This window comes from Phyllobates terribilis, unplaced genomic scaffold (genome assembly GCF_046119375.1).
Source record: "Phyllobates terribilis strain yellow unplaced genomic scaffold, ASM4611937v1 Scaffold_4__5_contigs__length_816908805, whole genome shotgun sequence".
In the NCBI taxonomy this organism is placed as follows: domain Eukaryota; kingdom Metazoa; phylum Chordata; class Amphibia; order Anura; family Dendrobatidae; genus Phyllobates; species Phyllobates terribilis.
In genome coordinates this window covers 243,381,951-243,398,293 of record NW_027362764.1, presented here as the reverse complement: position 1 = coordinate 243,398,293, position 16,343 = coordinate 243,381,951, and the positions used below count along the sequence as shown (strand labels likewise).

At 43.1% G+C, this 16,343-nt stretch overlaps 1 protein-coding gene across 9 annotated transcripts in view; it reads right to left on the bottom strand.

The window, feature by feature from the left end:
- Positions 1 to 16,343, bottom strand: part of TPK1 (thiamin pyrophosphokinase 1) — an 844,123-nt gene that overhangs the window by 559,971 nt on the left and 267,809 nt on the right. For all 9 annotated transcript variants that reach the window (XM_073678179.1, XM_073678187.1, XM_073678184.1 and 6 more), the window contains one exon: positions 15,487 to 15,556. In XM_073678179.1, the coding sequence (XP_073534280.1) occupies positions 15,487 to 15,556 (70 nt within the window). The remainder of the gene's footprint in view (positions 1 to 15,486; positions 15,557 to 16,343) is intronic.

Here is a 16,343-nt window from a genome sequence, read left to right as displayed (position 1 = left end):
TTCAGGCTTCATGCCTGCTAGATCCACAGCTGTTCATATCCGGAGATTGTTTCTTAATCTTCAGTTGCTGGTGGATGGTGATGGGGCTAGACCTGTATGTTCTCTGGACGCCGCTAAGGCATTCAATTCTGTTGAATGGGAATATTTATGGGCGGTGTTGGAAAAGTTTGGTAGAGGACCTAGTTTTATTTCATGGGTTAAATTGCTGTATGGTAGGCCGATGGCTAGAATACGTGTAAATGGACACCTCTCCCCGGCTTTTGGATTGAGTAGAGGTACGAGGCAGAGGTGGCCGTTGTCCCCCCTGCTCTTTGAACTGGCCATTGAGCCCCTGACATCGATTATCAGGGAGCATCCAGGAATAGTTGGGTTTCGTAGAGGGAATAGCGAAGAGAAGGTCACCTTATACGCTGATGACATTTTATTATTTTTGGCTAAAACATCTGAGTCCCTTCCTATAGCAATGGAAGCTAGAGAAACATTTGGAAAATACTCTGGTCTGAAGATAAATTGGAGCAAATCAGTTATACTTTCATTGGATAATACAGATGAGAATGCTTCCCACTACATTAACTCGGGTTTACAAGTGGTATTGGAGTTTAAATATTTAGGCATCAATATATCGGCTAAAATAAATGACTATGAGAAGTTGAATCTTGATCCACTCTTAATTAAATTTAGAGGTAAACTAGGCGCCTGGTCTAAGTTACCGTTGTCGGTTGTGGGCCGTGCTAACCTGGTCGAAGTGATCTGGATGCCACAAGTGCAGTATGTTCAACACAACTCCCCAATATGGATAAGTTGTAGATTTTTCTTTAAAGTTAGTCAGGAGTTTAGAAAATTAATATGGGGCAAACAAACTCAGAGAATTAAATTGGAAACATTGCAAAGAAACAAAACAATGGGAGGGCTTGCGGTTCCTAACCCATGGGTATATTATGTGGCATCTCAGCTTCAAAATATTCAGGGATGGGATTACCCTGGGGGAGGGGGAGCTCAGTGTATGTTGCTACAGCATTATTTTCAATCAGATAAACTCTATGAGGTATCGGAGAAGCATAAGTTTAGGACACTTGGAGGCAAAATATCGACTATGCTGTTATGTCACAAACTTTGGGGGACGGTGAAAAAATTACAAGGAATAGAAGGTGTTTCACAATTTACTTCATTATGGAATACTCCATGGCTTCCAAATCTATACCAACTGGTGGGATTTGGCTCCTGGAGCGCCAAGCGTTTAAACAGACTTAATCAAGTGCTGATAGGTGATGTGATTAAGGAACTCTCACAGCTGCAAAAAGAATATGGGTTACCTCCCTCTGAATTCTATAAATACTTACAATTTAGGCACGCATATCGGGCGAAAGTCAATGTTTTGGAAGGAGGGGTACCCCGAAACTCAATACAGAGAATAGCTAATCTACACAGTTCTCGTTACTGATCTCATTACTTTATAACATTCTCTTAGACATTATATTAACAAACCAGCCTATACGAGCAAAAGAGAAATGGGAGAGTGTAATGGGACCCATAGAGGAAAATCACTGGTCAGATATACTGGAAAGAGTTCCACAGCTGTCTTTAAGTGAATCTCAGACTGTCCCATATACATGATACACCAGGTATACAGGACACCTCAATTCTTATTTAACCTAGGATTTCGGTCAAGTCCCCACTGTCCTAGATGCAAACCTAACATAGCAGATATGCTTCATATGATGTGGAACTGTCCTAACTTGATGTCCTTTTGGAAGAGTGTTGTAGCAATGATTAACAGGGTTTAATCAATTGACGTAGAGCCTTCACCATTAGTATGTATATTGGGATATGTTGAAGATCTGACTATTGAAAAATCCGGCAAAATTGCGGCGGCACGTATGTTATATATGGCAAGAAAATTGATAGCCCAAAAATGGATAGCAGATCAGGAGTGGTGTTGAGCCACCCCCGTAGTGTTCGAGTTCGGTTCGTCGAACACCCGTATGTTCGTCGAACTGTTCGTCGAACACCTTCGAACACCGTTCAAACCAATGGCAGGCAAACAAAAACACATAGAAAACACCTTCAAAGGTGTCCAAAAGCTGACAAACTGCTCAGAAGACACAACTAACACATGGAAAAGTGACAAGTACATATAGTCATGCGAAAAGAAAAGAGGTGGAGGAGTAAAGGGAGGGGGAGACACAGATATAGGCATGTCATGCCCTTCTAAAATCCAAAAAGTGAGAAGCCGACACGGCCAGTTCGTTCCTGCCCGTGCGACCTCCGTGTTGCCGGGTTTGTGCCAGAGCTGCGGTGGACCTTAACGGCCAGCACCCCTCTCCCAATACTGGTGCCTGTCCGCTGGTGGGTCGAGCAAGCCCCACTGCGGTGGAGGCAGGTCTAATCTTTTTAATTTAAATTGTCTCTCTAATTTGAATGAGTACACTTTAAATCCTTTTACAAGGATCTATTGGAGGGCAAGTCTGATGCCAGCAGCTGCAGGAATTCCAGCTCCAGTAGCGTCCACTAAAGCTGCTGCAGTTAAAAAGCTTTTATAAGGATCGAGCTTGGCGGTCCACCGCAAGGCGGCCTACCGCCAGTCCCAGCCCCTGTGCATTGGGGTACCTCCCCGATGTTCTTCACTGAGGGTCCCGGGGGCCCGAACCATTTCCTTTGAAAAAATTAAGTGTCCAAACTACATCTGGAGTAGCTTGTATAACAGCTGGGATAATCCGTTGACTAGCAGACACTGCTACTAGGCACAAAGTATTTCCTGGGCTAGATGCAGTTAAAAATTTGTAATTAGATACTCTCGTTGGATGCTGAGAAAGCATTCCATAGAGTCTCCTGGCACGCCATATATTATTCTTTTAAAAAGATTGGGGTAGGGGTCTAGGGGACCCTTTTATAGGCAAAATCACGGCCCTGTATCGCAATACGTCACCTAGGCTGAAGATAAATGGAACATTTTCATCACCTTTCATAATCACCAATGGGACAAGGCAGGGATGTCCTCTGTCCCCTCTCTTATACATCCTAGTGACGGAGCACCAGCTCTCATCAATTCGCCATAACCCCAATATTAGGTGGATTGAGGTGGGAGGCACAGAGTACAAGTGCTCTGCATTTGCTGATGATGTCCTAGTATATATCACTCAATCACATATATCCATCCCTGCTGTTATGGCTGAAATAGATCACTTTGTTACATGGTCAAATTTTAAAATCAATGCAGCGAAGTCTGAGGCCCTCGATGTCTCCCTCCCCAAATCGATACAGGATTCCATCCAGTCCAACTTTCCCTTTGCCTGGCCCTCACAGGGTATCGAATACTTAGGAATTCCTATTCATAGAGACCTCTCCCGTCTATGTTATCTTAATTTTGGGCCCTTTATTGAACAACTCCATACAGACCACGGTTGGCAAGTTAGAACTGTAAGATTCACTACGTGAACCACTGGTGTTTTGTGGAAAAGCACATGTACACTGTGTTCCAAATTATTATGCAAAAAGTGTTTAGGAGTGATAAGGGAAGAATTTGTTTGTTTGTCAGTTAAACTCATTGATGGTGATGTGTGTCAGGGCTCTTTATATCACTGTAAGCAATTGCAGACACCTGTGCTAATTAGTTTGGCAGGTGTATCCAATGAAAGTCAAGACTACTTAAGAAGACTGTCCCACATTATTAAGCAGCCTACATTTTCTGCCAAAATCGTGTCGTGTCGGCTGCTGAGAAGCAACAAATTGTGGAGTGTTTAGGTCAAGGCATGACTACAATCAACATTGCCAAGACACTTCATCCTGATCATCGCACAATCAAGAAGTATGTAGCTGATTCACAGTACACACGTGTGCGTGCTGTTAAGGGAAAATTGAGGACTCTTTCCTACAGGCAATTACGTCATGTTAAAAGAGCAGCGGCAAAAAAGCCTTGTCATAGCAGCAGACAAGTTTTTGAAGCTGCTGGTGCCTCCAACGTCCCCCGAACAACAAGATGCAGGGTCCTTCAGAGGTTTGCAGCTGTGCGTAAGCCATCCTGTCGACCTCATCTATCCACTGTACACAAGCAGAAACGGCTCCAGTGGGCCAAACAATACATGAAGACTGACATCAAAACTGTTTTGTTCACCGATGAGTGCCGTGCAAGGCTCGATGGTCCAGATGGATGGAGTGGAGAATGGCTGGTTGATGGACACCCCACGCAAACACGGCTACGGCGCCAACAAGGAAGAGGTGGAGTAATGTTTTGGGCTGGAATCATGGGGAGAGAGATTGTCGGCCCCTTTAGGATCCCTGAAGGGGTAAAGATGAACTCCATAATGTATGTGGAGTTTCTCAAACAGCACTTCCTGCCATGGTTCAAGAAGAAGAACCGTGTATTCCGCAGCAAGAACATTTTCATGCATGATAATGCACAGTCTCATGCTGCACATAACACATCTGCATCTCTGGCTGATATGGGCATAAAAGGGGACAAACTTATGGTGTGGGCCCCATGCTCCCCTGACCTCAACCCCATTGAGAACCTCTGGAGCATCATCAAAAGGAGTGTCTATGATGGCAGGAGGCAGTTCACATCTAAGCAACAGCTCTGGGAGGGTATTCTGTCCTCCTGCAAAACAATTGAAGCAGAAACCATCCAAAACCTGACAAATTCAATGGACGAGAGAGTTCAGAAGCTCCTTTCAAACAAGGGGTCCTATATGCAAATGTAACATCACCTCGAATAAAGTTTTCAGTTGAAAACTGTTTGATTTCAGTTTGTAATAACATGCTAATGCTTATAATATCAAAAATGACCATTTTTTTGTTCTTTATTAAAATGAAAAGGTTGATCGAAGAGTGTGGGGGATCTAAGAGTGTGGCAACCCAGTAGTCAGGATTATTTCGAATTCTGACAATCTGAGGGCCATGAGGCAGGTAGTGCAGCAAGAAGGCACTCGTGTCTTGCGCATCTAGGAGCCCCAAAATTATTTTCCGGGCTAGATGCAGCTAAAAATTATTATTAATTTGAAAGCTGGTGGAGCTTAGTATAGATGGCCTAATAGAATCAGTACTGCACACTGCTACAAAGCCCAAATTATTTTCCAGCCAAGATACAGATAAACATGATTAGTAATTTAAAATCTGGTGGAGTTTAGTATAGATTGCCTAATAGAATCAGTACTGCACACTGCTACAAGGCCCAAATTATTTTCCAGCCAAGATACAGATGAACATGATTAGTAATTTGAAAGCTTACAACGGTTGGTGAGGTGATTTTAACAAATCATCAAGCTTTTACTCTCCCCAGGATGACACAGGGGTAGAAAAGTCGTTTCGGATCCATGATTTGTTCATCTTTATGAACGTGAGTCTGTCTACATTATCAGTGGAGAGCCGCGTGCGCTTATCTGTCAGCACACCACCAGCAGCGCTGAACACACGTTCAGACAGAACGCTGGCTGCGGGGCATGACAAGATCTCCAAGGCGTAAGTGGCTAGCTCCGGCCATTTATCCAGATTGGAAGCCCAAAAAGAGCAAGGGTCCAGTGACACAGTCATGGCTTCAATGTTTACTTAGAGATACTCCTGTACCATCGTCTCTAGGCGTTGACTATGTGTCAGACTTCTTGTCTCCTGTGGCCTTGCAAAGGATGGGCTAAAAAAGTGGTGAAATGATTCCACAAAATTGATGTTACCAGCAGATTCTGTGTTTCTGTTACGTTTTGAGTGCTGAACACTCGACGGTCCCACGGTTGGCAAGTTGTAAGTGTGAGATTCACTAAGTGCACCACTAGTGTTTTGGGGAAAAGCACATGTAAGATTCTGCAACAGTCTCTGCTTATACTCCTGCATGCGTGCATCTCTTTCTATGGCAGGAATAATTTCTGCAAATTTACTTTTGTACCGGGGATCTAACAGTGTGGCAACCCAGTAGTCAGGATTATTTCTAATTCTCACAATTCGAGGGTCATGTTGCAGGTAGTGCAGCAAGAAGGCACTCATGTGTCTTGCGCATCCAGGAGCACCAAGTCCCTGTTGTGTTGGTGGCGAGGTAACAATCATGCTCCCTTCCTCTGCCCTCTCCCCCCAACCTCGCACAACAGAAATGTGATCAAGGTCTCCCTCATCTGATGAGTCTTCCATCAGTTCGTCCTCCTGCACCTTCCTCACTAGTTTGGCTGCTACCATGTGCCCTGGTAAAACCATCTCCCCCACCCTCAACATGCCTGTGCCTTGGTGCTGCCGACCGTCTGGACCTTACAGATGTTAGCCCTTCCGCATACAACTCCTCCTCCTCTACTTCCTCCACCTCCTCTTGTGCCACCACCTGACTCCGAATTTTGTTTATCATGTGCTCCAGCATGTAAATCACCGGAATAGCCATGCTGATCATGGCATCGTCAGCACTAAACATCTTCGTCGCCATTTCAAAACTGTGCAGAAAGGTGCATAGGTCCCTGATCTGAGACCACAACTCCAGCGTGATTTGCCCCACCTCTGGATCTCGTTGGCCCAGGCTATACGTTTGAACATATTGTACAAGGGCTTGTCGGTGCTGCCACAGTCGCTGCAACATGTGCAGAGTTGAACTCCACCGGGTAGGCACATCGCATTTTAGCCGGTGAAGTGGCAGGCCCAACGACTTCTGTAGAGATGTAAGTCGCTGAGCTGCGGGATACGAACGGCGGAAGTGAGCACACAGCGACCGTGCCCTCTGCAGAAGGCCATCTAGTCTGGGATAGTGGGCTAAAAATTGCTGGGCAACCAGGTTCAACACGTAAGCCATACAAGGCACGTGTGTGACATTGCCCCGGTGAAGGGCCGCACCCAGGTTTGCAGCATTGTCGCACACGGCCTTCCCTGGTTTCAGGACCAGTGGAGACAACCATTCATGAAACTGGTTCTCCAGAGCTGACCACAACTCCTCAGCTGTGTGACTCACATTTCCCAGACATTTCAAAGTAAAAACCGCCTGATGACGTTGAGCCCTACTGCCAGCATAGTAAGGAGGTGTGCAGGATCCCTTCTGCACAGTTAAAAAGCTTGTGGCATTACCAGACAGGCTTTGGGTGCAGGTGGAGGACCGAGAGGAGGTTGAGGAGGCAGAAGCAGTGGAGGAACTTTGACATAAAGAGGACTGACGCACAACTCGTGGGGACAGCAAGACTTGGACAGCAGCCCCTTGTCCTGCTGTCACCATAGTTACCCAGTGCCCAGTCAGCGACATGTAACGCCCCTGTCCATGCCTACTCGTCCAAGTGTCTGTGGTGAAATGCACCCTGTCACACACAGAGTTTCTCAAAGAAGCGGTGATGTTGTGTGCGACATGCTGGTGGAGCGCAGGCACACCTTTCTTTGAGAAGTAGTGCCGACTGGGCATCTGGTATTGGGGCACTGCGACGGACATAAAGTCTCGAAAATCCTCTGTGTCCACCAAGCGGAAAGGAAGCATTTCTGTAGCCAAGAGCTTGCAGATGGTGAAATTCAACCTCTTAGCTTTCTCATGGCTAGGAGGAAATGGTCTTTTACTTGTCAAAATCTGAGGGACCGAGGGCTGGCTGTTGTGCTTAGACGGGGTTGAGAAGGGTGTCCCCGGCAAACTGCCGGTCTGTGAGGAAGATGCAGGTGGACATGTTAGGTTGCCTTGATCCAAAGGTGGTGCTATCGATGTCGGACAGCGCTGAACACCAGCTGGTGTTTCCACCTCCAAAGAAAATGATGACCTGCCAATCACGCTGGCTGTTGCGGGTAAAGAGGTGGCAGGTCTGCGTCCCAAAACAGGTGTGGCTGCTGTCCCCCCAGTCACAGAGGATGAAGAGGTCGCGGATGCACAATATGGGGCAGACGGTGGTCGGCCCGGCCGGCTAGGCCGCATTGTAGCACAGTGAGCTTCCCACTGCAACTTATGCTTCATATCCATGTGCCGGTTCATGCATGAAGTACTCAAACTATGTATTTTTTGGCCTCTACTTAGCTTTTGCTGACAAATGTTACAGATAACACGAGTTGGGTCATCTTTATCGATCTGAAAAAATGCCCAGGCTATGCAAGGCTTAGCACCCATGCGACCTGAAGAGCCACCACGACTTGTGGTCAGAGGCAGAGTTGTGTTTGAGGATGCAGTTGTTGACGTGCTTCCAATACGTCGTCTTTGTCCAGGAAGGCGCAACCTGACCTCGTCGTCACTAGCATCCTCCTCCACCTCCTCTGCTGACCTCATCTCTTGGCTGACTGTGGGTTGACAGTAAGTGGGATCTCCAACCTCGTCATCATCACCCTGTGTGTCATCACACCCGTCGTCCTCAGAGACAACCTGTTCCTGCCCTGACAAAAAACTAAAGTTGTCGCTCCAATCAGGTATTTGAGTCTCATCATAGTCTTCCTCATTGTCTCCACCAACAGGAGTTACAGTTTGGGAACGAGGGTCTACATTATGGTCAGAACCTTCTGTGTCTGGTCCTGGATCCGACTCAAAGATTCTGGGCATCAGTGCAGATCATTTCCTCGCCTGGATTCACAGAATCTCTGGAGCCGACCTCTGATTCACAGGCTAAAGTATGAGTAAACAGCTCTGTAGACTCAACCATCTGTTCTACCCCATACTCAGACAGGCAGCTGGAGACTTGGGAGCTGTGAGGAAGCAAGTGCGATTGGGGTGACACCTCTGAGGACTGGAGTATTTGTGATGTTGAAGTTGAGGTGGAGGAGAGCCCACTTAAAGGAGCACTTGATATCCGTTGAAGCACCTGCTGTTTTTGTGCCTCATCTGGAATTTGTAGCGATTGGCGTGGCCGTAAGAAAGGGATCTTATCACATTGTCCGCTAAAAGAAGTAGACATCTTAGTTTGGCTGGAAGATGGTCATTCTTCTGCAGATGTTACTGGTGCTTTAACACCTACCCCACGGACACAACCTTTTTATCCCTTCCCAACACGCCTATTCCCCTTTCCACCAGCAGCAGGCCTTTTTCCACTCATTTTGGTGGTTAACTAATTCACAACTCTGGAGTTGTTTGCACAAAAAACAAAGGATGGGAACCGAGCAGAGCTGAGTGGCCAAACTGTGGTATTAGGCCAAAAGTATTGGCTGGGTTAGATGCAGATAAAAATTATATTGAATTTGCAACCTGGTGGAGGTTAGTATAGATGGACTAATTGAATGATGCTTTGCCCAAAAGGTTTTACTTCACTAGGTGCAGTAAAAAAATTTGTATTCTATACACAGGTGGTGTAGCTTGCAACACAGATAGGCTTCTCCACTGACTAACACACACTGCAAGAGGACAAAAAGGATTTGCTTTGCTAGATTTAGCCAAATGCTGTGAAAAAAATTTGCACAGCACTAGAAACAGACCTGCCTGGCAAAAAGTGATAGGAACTGATGTAACCTAGCCCTCAAAAGGACTGCAATTACAATTAGTCTTTACTTCCAACCTATCTATTTAAGAGCACAGACCTGCCTGCTAAAAGTCATAGGAAATGATGCAACCTAGTCCATAAAAGGACTGCAATCACAACTACTCCCTACTCCCAAGCTATCTGTAGATTTGTGCGAAAATTGGTTTGAAATTAACTAAGTATAACGCACACAGCAATAGCGGTGCAGTCTAACACGCAGCTGCAGCAGTGAGAAAATGGTGGCGACGGGGAAAATGGCTGGGTCTTATAGGGCAAGGACATGTGACATACACTGCCAATGACACATGCCCTTGCTTGTGTGAAAAAAGCAGTTCGCTCCGTGTGTGCGCTGCTGATAGGCTGACAGATTGCACCTCCCGACTGTAAATGCGGGAAAGAGAAAAAAAAATGGAGATCTTCATTATTTCTGCAAAGATCCATCCCCTGCCCCTCCCCCCGCCCCACTGTACACTCAAACTGCGTATTAACATTAATTTTCAGCATTACTGAGAAAAAATCCAGTTACGATTTTGGTGCACGAACAGTTAACTAACATAACCTCGAACAGCCGAATTTTTTTCAACTTGTTCGTGTTCGCCGAACGGCTCGAACACCGCCCAAAACAGCTCAAATTTGATATTGGCGAACAGTTCGAGTCGAACACCGCTCATCTCTTATCAGGAACCTATGATATCAGAATTTATTGATAAAGTTAACTGGCTAGTAAATTTGGAAAAAGGTACAGTATATACCTAAAAAGAGATGCTATCTCTAAATTTGACAAGATATGGGGTCTTTGGATTGATGGCTCTGGTTTGACATCTAGGGAACGGAGGAGATTTTGCCTTGGCTTGCTTTGAGTTACGTTTATATGATACAATGATACCTGAAATTAAACTTCTTTGAAGATTAATTAAAATGTTGTTATTAGTACTTCCACAAGTTATATGTAATTGGATTGACTATTGTTACTATGTTCAAATATTTGTTCATCTAATTATGTTGGTTTTGCAGAGCCAAGATGTATAAATAACTCCTGTTTAATGCTTCTTAATGTTGGGGGTGGAGAACTGTGTTTCTCCAATGTTTGTAAGGTTGTTGTTTTTTTCCTTTGTGTAAATCTTAATAAAGATCAATAAAAAACATTTGATTTAAAAAAAAAAATCTAGTGATCAAGTACTTATCAGACATCAAGTCCTGATCAGCGCTCGGTGGCAGAAAGGCAGGGGGTGGAGAGTGGGTTAAAAAGGGGGTGTGGAGAGTGGGATTGGGGTGGATGAGGAGAGATCAGGCAAAGATCAGGGATCAATAAATCTTCTTACGTCTGTTTTCTTCAGCAGCAAGCAGCAGAAGCAGCGACTGTGGTGTCACAGGCTTCTGTGGCACCACAAGGCCCAAAAGGGCACACAGAGATACTGAGTGACCACCCTGTAAAAATCTGCAGCTACAATGAGGAAGTACAAGGTGGTCACTGCCAGGTCACAACGCATCTGTGCACTGTGATTGGTGTGATGGATGTCATCGTCGAACGCACAAATCAGAGTGGGCTGGGGCCAGGTGTGGTGTTGCCAGGCACCAACCTATGATCGGTGCTCTTACAAAACCGATCCTAGGCTGAACATCAGTATTTCAGGCAATCTGATTGCCTGAAACATTGAGAAATGCTGCGACTGGTTGTTCAGAGTTGAACTACAACAAACTACGAACAGAGACTGTAGTTGCGGGGGGGGGTGTCGCCACCCCCTGGGACGCCGCAGCCGCCATCTACCCTGAAGTAAGATGGCGCCGGAATTTTAATGCGATCAACGTGACTGAGGTCGCAGTGCCTCATTAAAGATGAGACATATCCATAAGTCCCATGTCGGTAAGTACCAGACTGCAGGGACGTATGGATACGTCTCATGTCAGAAAGGGGTTAAGGCTTGAGAACACTTTGCCTTTCAGATTATTTAAAATCAATTCTTCACCAACAGAGGTGGACAAAGGTTAATTGAAAGACAAGAAGTATCACAGAAGCTGATAGCTAGCATTCAATGCAGTAAAAAAAAAGCACTGCAAAACTTGGGAAATTGTCCCAGTTATAAGGACAATAATAGAACCACTGTATAACTATTATAAATATTCTTGTTATAACACTTTCTACTACGTATTCCTCGTTTCCTATTCATAAGTCTGTACCCCCTGTATCAACTAATTTGTCCATGAAAATATATCAACATGCACTGTAAATATATGTGATTTAATGGTATTGTATTTGATATAATAGTGTATTATAAGAATATAAAAGATTGTATTCAGTCCATGATTTTAAATGGGATGAATAACTTAGGAGCAAATAAAGAAAAGTGCTTTGATGTGATCTGTAGCATGTAATTATGTAGTAAAGCCTAATAACATATTTTTAGTTGTATTTTGGCAACAACGCAAAAATCGACTTTGGCAGAGGCCCAAAAAATGTAAAAAAAAAAAAAAAAAACCCAGAAGACAATCTTTTCAGCATAACAAGACTTGAACATAATACTGTTCACTTAAAGGTAACCCGTCACCGTTTTTTTTTTTTTTTATGTAATCTGAGAGCAGCATTGATGAGTTACTAACAGGTTGCTTTGTGTAATTTTGATAAAATCTCTTTTCACTGCTGCAGATCTAGCAGTCCTCTGAATGCTGAGCTCTGTATAACCTTGCCCACACTACTGATTGGCAACTTTCTATGTACATTGGGAGAAAGCTGTCAATCAGTGATGCGGAGGCGTTACAGAGCTGGAGGATTACATAGCACTAGACCACTAGTCCACTAGCGATAATGTTCTGTTGATAATACACTGATTTTATTGAAACTAATAACAAACAGCCCAGTAAATGACACATAAATGTAATCAGAGTTTCTGCCCCCTACATCATACTGATCTCAGATGTGGTACCAAAACCTGAGGACAGATTCCTTTTAAAGTAATGTCAATACTAATAGGAGTCTGTTTACACCTATGCTTCTTGATTACATTTCTAAATTAACAAATAAGTGCCAGATCCCTGACATGCCAGACACTAGCATAGCTGGATGGACCCTACTGACTATAACTGATCTGTCTGTTTTCTACCACTGAGTCCTGCAATGATGTGCTATATTGTTGGCTATAGTAGTATAGTATAGTATTGCACCTGATGGAGACTTTGAATGTAGCCTCCAACGCAAATGTGAACGCAATCTAAGATACGGAGTTAAGAGGTGACACTGAGAACAGAAGATAACATAGGTTTTCACTGGTTAGGGTCCAGGAGCTGAGATGCTTCAGCTGAGAGCTTCCGAATTTTAATTTCATTTATAAGAAGAGGGTTTTCTGCAGGTGGACCAGATCAAAACTTCTGACATAATTTCTGGCTTTAACATATAAGGTTAGTAAAAAAAAAAGTATTCTTTAAAGAAAATGAAAATTAGTAAGTAGAGAAATCACGTATCCAAGTCTCTCCTGGCACTTTCCTCGATAGACAAAAAACAGCACAGCCCCATTCACTTAAGTATTCGAGAGCACCTCTGTGCAGGGAATAATTAAAAGGGGATTCTGTCATTTTTGTCTTATTTTTTATTTTATTGCTGGATACATTTGTTCTTCCTGGAGATAGGCCATCGCCAGAGATGTCTAACAATAGCTTTATCCGCTCTACATACAGTGGCGACCAAAAGTTTTGCACTTCTTTTTAAAAGTGTGATTGCTTCTGTCTGGTTGTTGTGATGCCATTTTCCTGGTGATTTTAGTAAACCGGAAGCAAATGGTTGTCAGGACGAAAATGAAATCTGTGTTTGTTTTATCCATTTATGTGTTAGTTTTCAACATTTGCTGGGCCAAATGTTTTGCATACTTTGTCATGGGTAGTCGAATTTTGCCTAAATCCTTTTTTTTTACGTTTTTAGGTTAAAACATGGTAAAGAGAAAGTTAAATGTATCAGCAGATGTCAGGAAGCTTATTATTCTGAAAGTGAAGTCAAGCAAAAGCCAAAAAGAGGTAGCTATGGAATTCAACTGTTCTCAGTCAAGTGTCACGTATATTAAAGAAAGAAAAGGAAGGTTATCGAACAGCTGACAAACCTAGAAATGGACGACCACGGAAAACTTTCTCCAGAGTTGATCACATTATTAAGAAAAAGTCAGTATCTGATGTCCATAAAAGTGCTGTACAGATTTCACATTAAATGAACAAAGAATATGGGGTCAAAGTGAGTCACCAAACTGTGGTGAGATGGCCAAGAGCAGTAGGGTTGAATGTACGTGTTCCAGTCTAGAAGCCTTTCATCTCTGCAAAGAACCGGAAGGTCCGACTTGAGTTTGCCAAAGAACACAGCCAATGGAAAAAGACAGATTGGTCTAAGGTGTTGTGGTCGGATGAGGCCAAGCTCAATCTGTTTGGTAGTAATGGAAGCACTATATATACTGCCCAATTGGAAATCGTAAAGATGTAAGGTACCAAACATCTACAGTGAAACATGGTGGTGGCAATGTCATGGTTTGGGGCTGCTTTTCTGCATCTGTCATTGGCCCTCTGCATAGAATTGATGGACATATGAATGCAACCATGTACAAGGATATAATGGAGAATGTAATGCTGCCAACATGGTAAAACCAAAGTAGGCAGGGGATGGAAATTCCAGCTAGACAATAATCCTAAGCACTCATCCAGTTTAGTCAAAAATTGGTTAGCAAAGAAAAATGTTTGCTTGCTGCAATGGCCAAGCCAATCCCCTTATTTACACCCCATAGAGCACCTTTGGGATGAGTTAGGAAGGAGAGTTGGGATCCATATCAATAGCAATAAAATTAATTGTTTGCAGATTTGCAAATGGAATGGAGCAAGATCCCTCAAGATGTCTTGAATACTCTTGTGGCTTCAATGCCCCGTCGTTGTGGTGCAGTAATTAAAGCAAGAGGTTATGCTACAAAATACTAAGCTATGGCATTGTAAACAATGAATTACTCTCCATGTTGTGATCAATAAATAGTATATGCAAAACTTTTGGCAGTCAGTTTTCTTTAATTAAATGACCATACCTATATTCAAAAGAATTTGGTTAAAATTAAGGTCTTGCCTGGTGGCAACTTCATGCACTTTCAAATCATCACCAGGGAAATGGCATCACAACAACCATACAGAAGTAATCACACTTTTAAAAAAAATGCAAAACTTTTGGTTACCACTGTACATAGAACACATGCAACCAAGTGCGCAGGTGTATGGAAAGAGCTCCGTAACCACAACACATGGAAGCTTCAGATCTTAGGTCTCTGTGTTAGACATCTGTTTCATCCCTCTCTTTCTTTTACATTGCAGCTTGGTGTGCTCTGATTTGCTGTAGTATAGATGCCTAAACCCAGGAAAGTAGGGCTGTGGAGTCTGAGTTGGAGTTGTGGAGTCGAAGTCGGTGTCCATTTTCGGGGAGTCGAAGTTGGATTCGGTATAAAATGGACCGACTCCGACTACTAACATATATAATAAATTGGGTACAGTAGTAGCAGGATGTGTAAATGTTTTCAGAAGAACTTGGGAAAGTTACGAAATGTCCTATAAATGTCTGTTCTATTCCTGATCTAAGGATCTAGGCTTTTAGTTGAGATGAATCTGTGCTGCACTTTATGTACATGCTGAGTAGTGAGGGAGTGCTGTGGAGTCAGAGTCGGAGTCATGGAGTCAGAGTTGGAGTCGGAATCAGAGAAATTGAGGAGTCAGCATTGGTGGTTTGGGTTACCGACTCCACAGCACGGCAAGAAACACTACATAGCAAAAGCAGGAAATCAGTCCATCCTCACAGTAACAGTGGAATATTTATAATCTACAAAAGATAACCCACCCATGCAAACATCAAGCAGTATAAGCTTCTGCAATGTAAGGAACCGATTTTGGGTTCTACAATAAGATGACTTTCTTACATTTTATATGACATATCATTGTCATATAACATGTATCACACAGAGTCATCACGTCTTTCTTAGAAAAAAAGGAGTAAAACGTGGTAACAGTTATAGAAACCTATATAGTCTAAGATTGAAGAAAATGGACATTTATACATACAGTACATGCATGAGTAGGTCATTTTCATTTTGCATAGTAATACCAGATAGCTAAAACTTACTCATCTTCATCCCCGGCTGTGATGCTGTGTAGACGATTTGCTCCTCCATCGGCACAGGCTTTTATAGCAGCTACAACAAAACAATGTAATACAAATCATTACGATTGCAAGACAGAGCACAGAAATTACTTCTACAAGTGCAAACCAAGTGGATTACTCAAGAACACATTATCAGCTATCCAGCAATATTAACATTTTTACAATTCAACCTATGTATATTTATTGTGCAAAATCTCACTCTAGCTGATATTCTTTCTTTTCAATTCCTATTGAGTTATTTCAGATTAATTCATGACACGGCATTTTTTCTTTAAATGGATTGTTGCCTTTGAATTAAGTTTCTACCCATGATGCTCCCTTAAACCTTTCATGACATATCATGTACAGTTACATCATATGTCATGTCCCTAACTTTGATTCGGGCTTGCACGCCGAGTCCGCATCTTTACCAGCAGATGATGGCCGATAAAAAAAATGCAAAAAGAGGTATTCAAAACTACGTGTCCACCCAAAAATTGTATCAGTAAAAAATGTCATCTCAGAGCACAAAAAATAATACCTCACATTGCACTGTTTCATGAAAATTTAAAGCGTTACAGGTCTTGGAAAAGGGAAACTCGGAAAAGGGCAACACAAAAAAAGCTACTTTATTTTTTTTTGGACTAATCAGACAATTGCAAGTTCAAGTAATTTAAGGGGACTAAAAAACATAACAGATAAAACTATAAAAAAAAAAATTGTGTCAAACCTATTTCCCACATTAACCTTTTCACCCCAAAGCCTGTTTTCACCTCCTTGACCAAACCATTTTTTTGAGTTCTGACCACTTTCACCTTAGGAGGTAATATCTCTGAAAT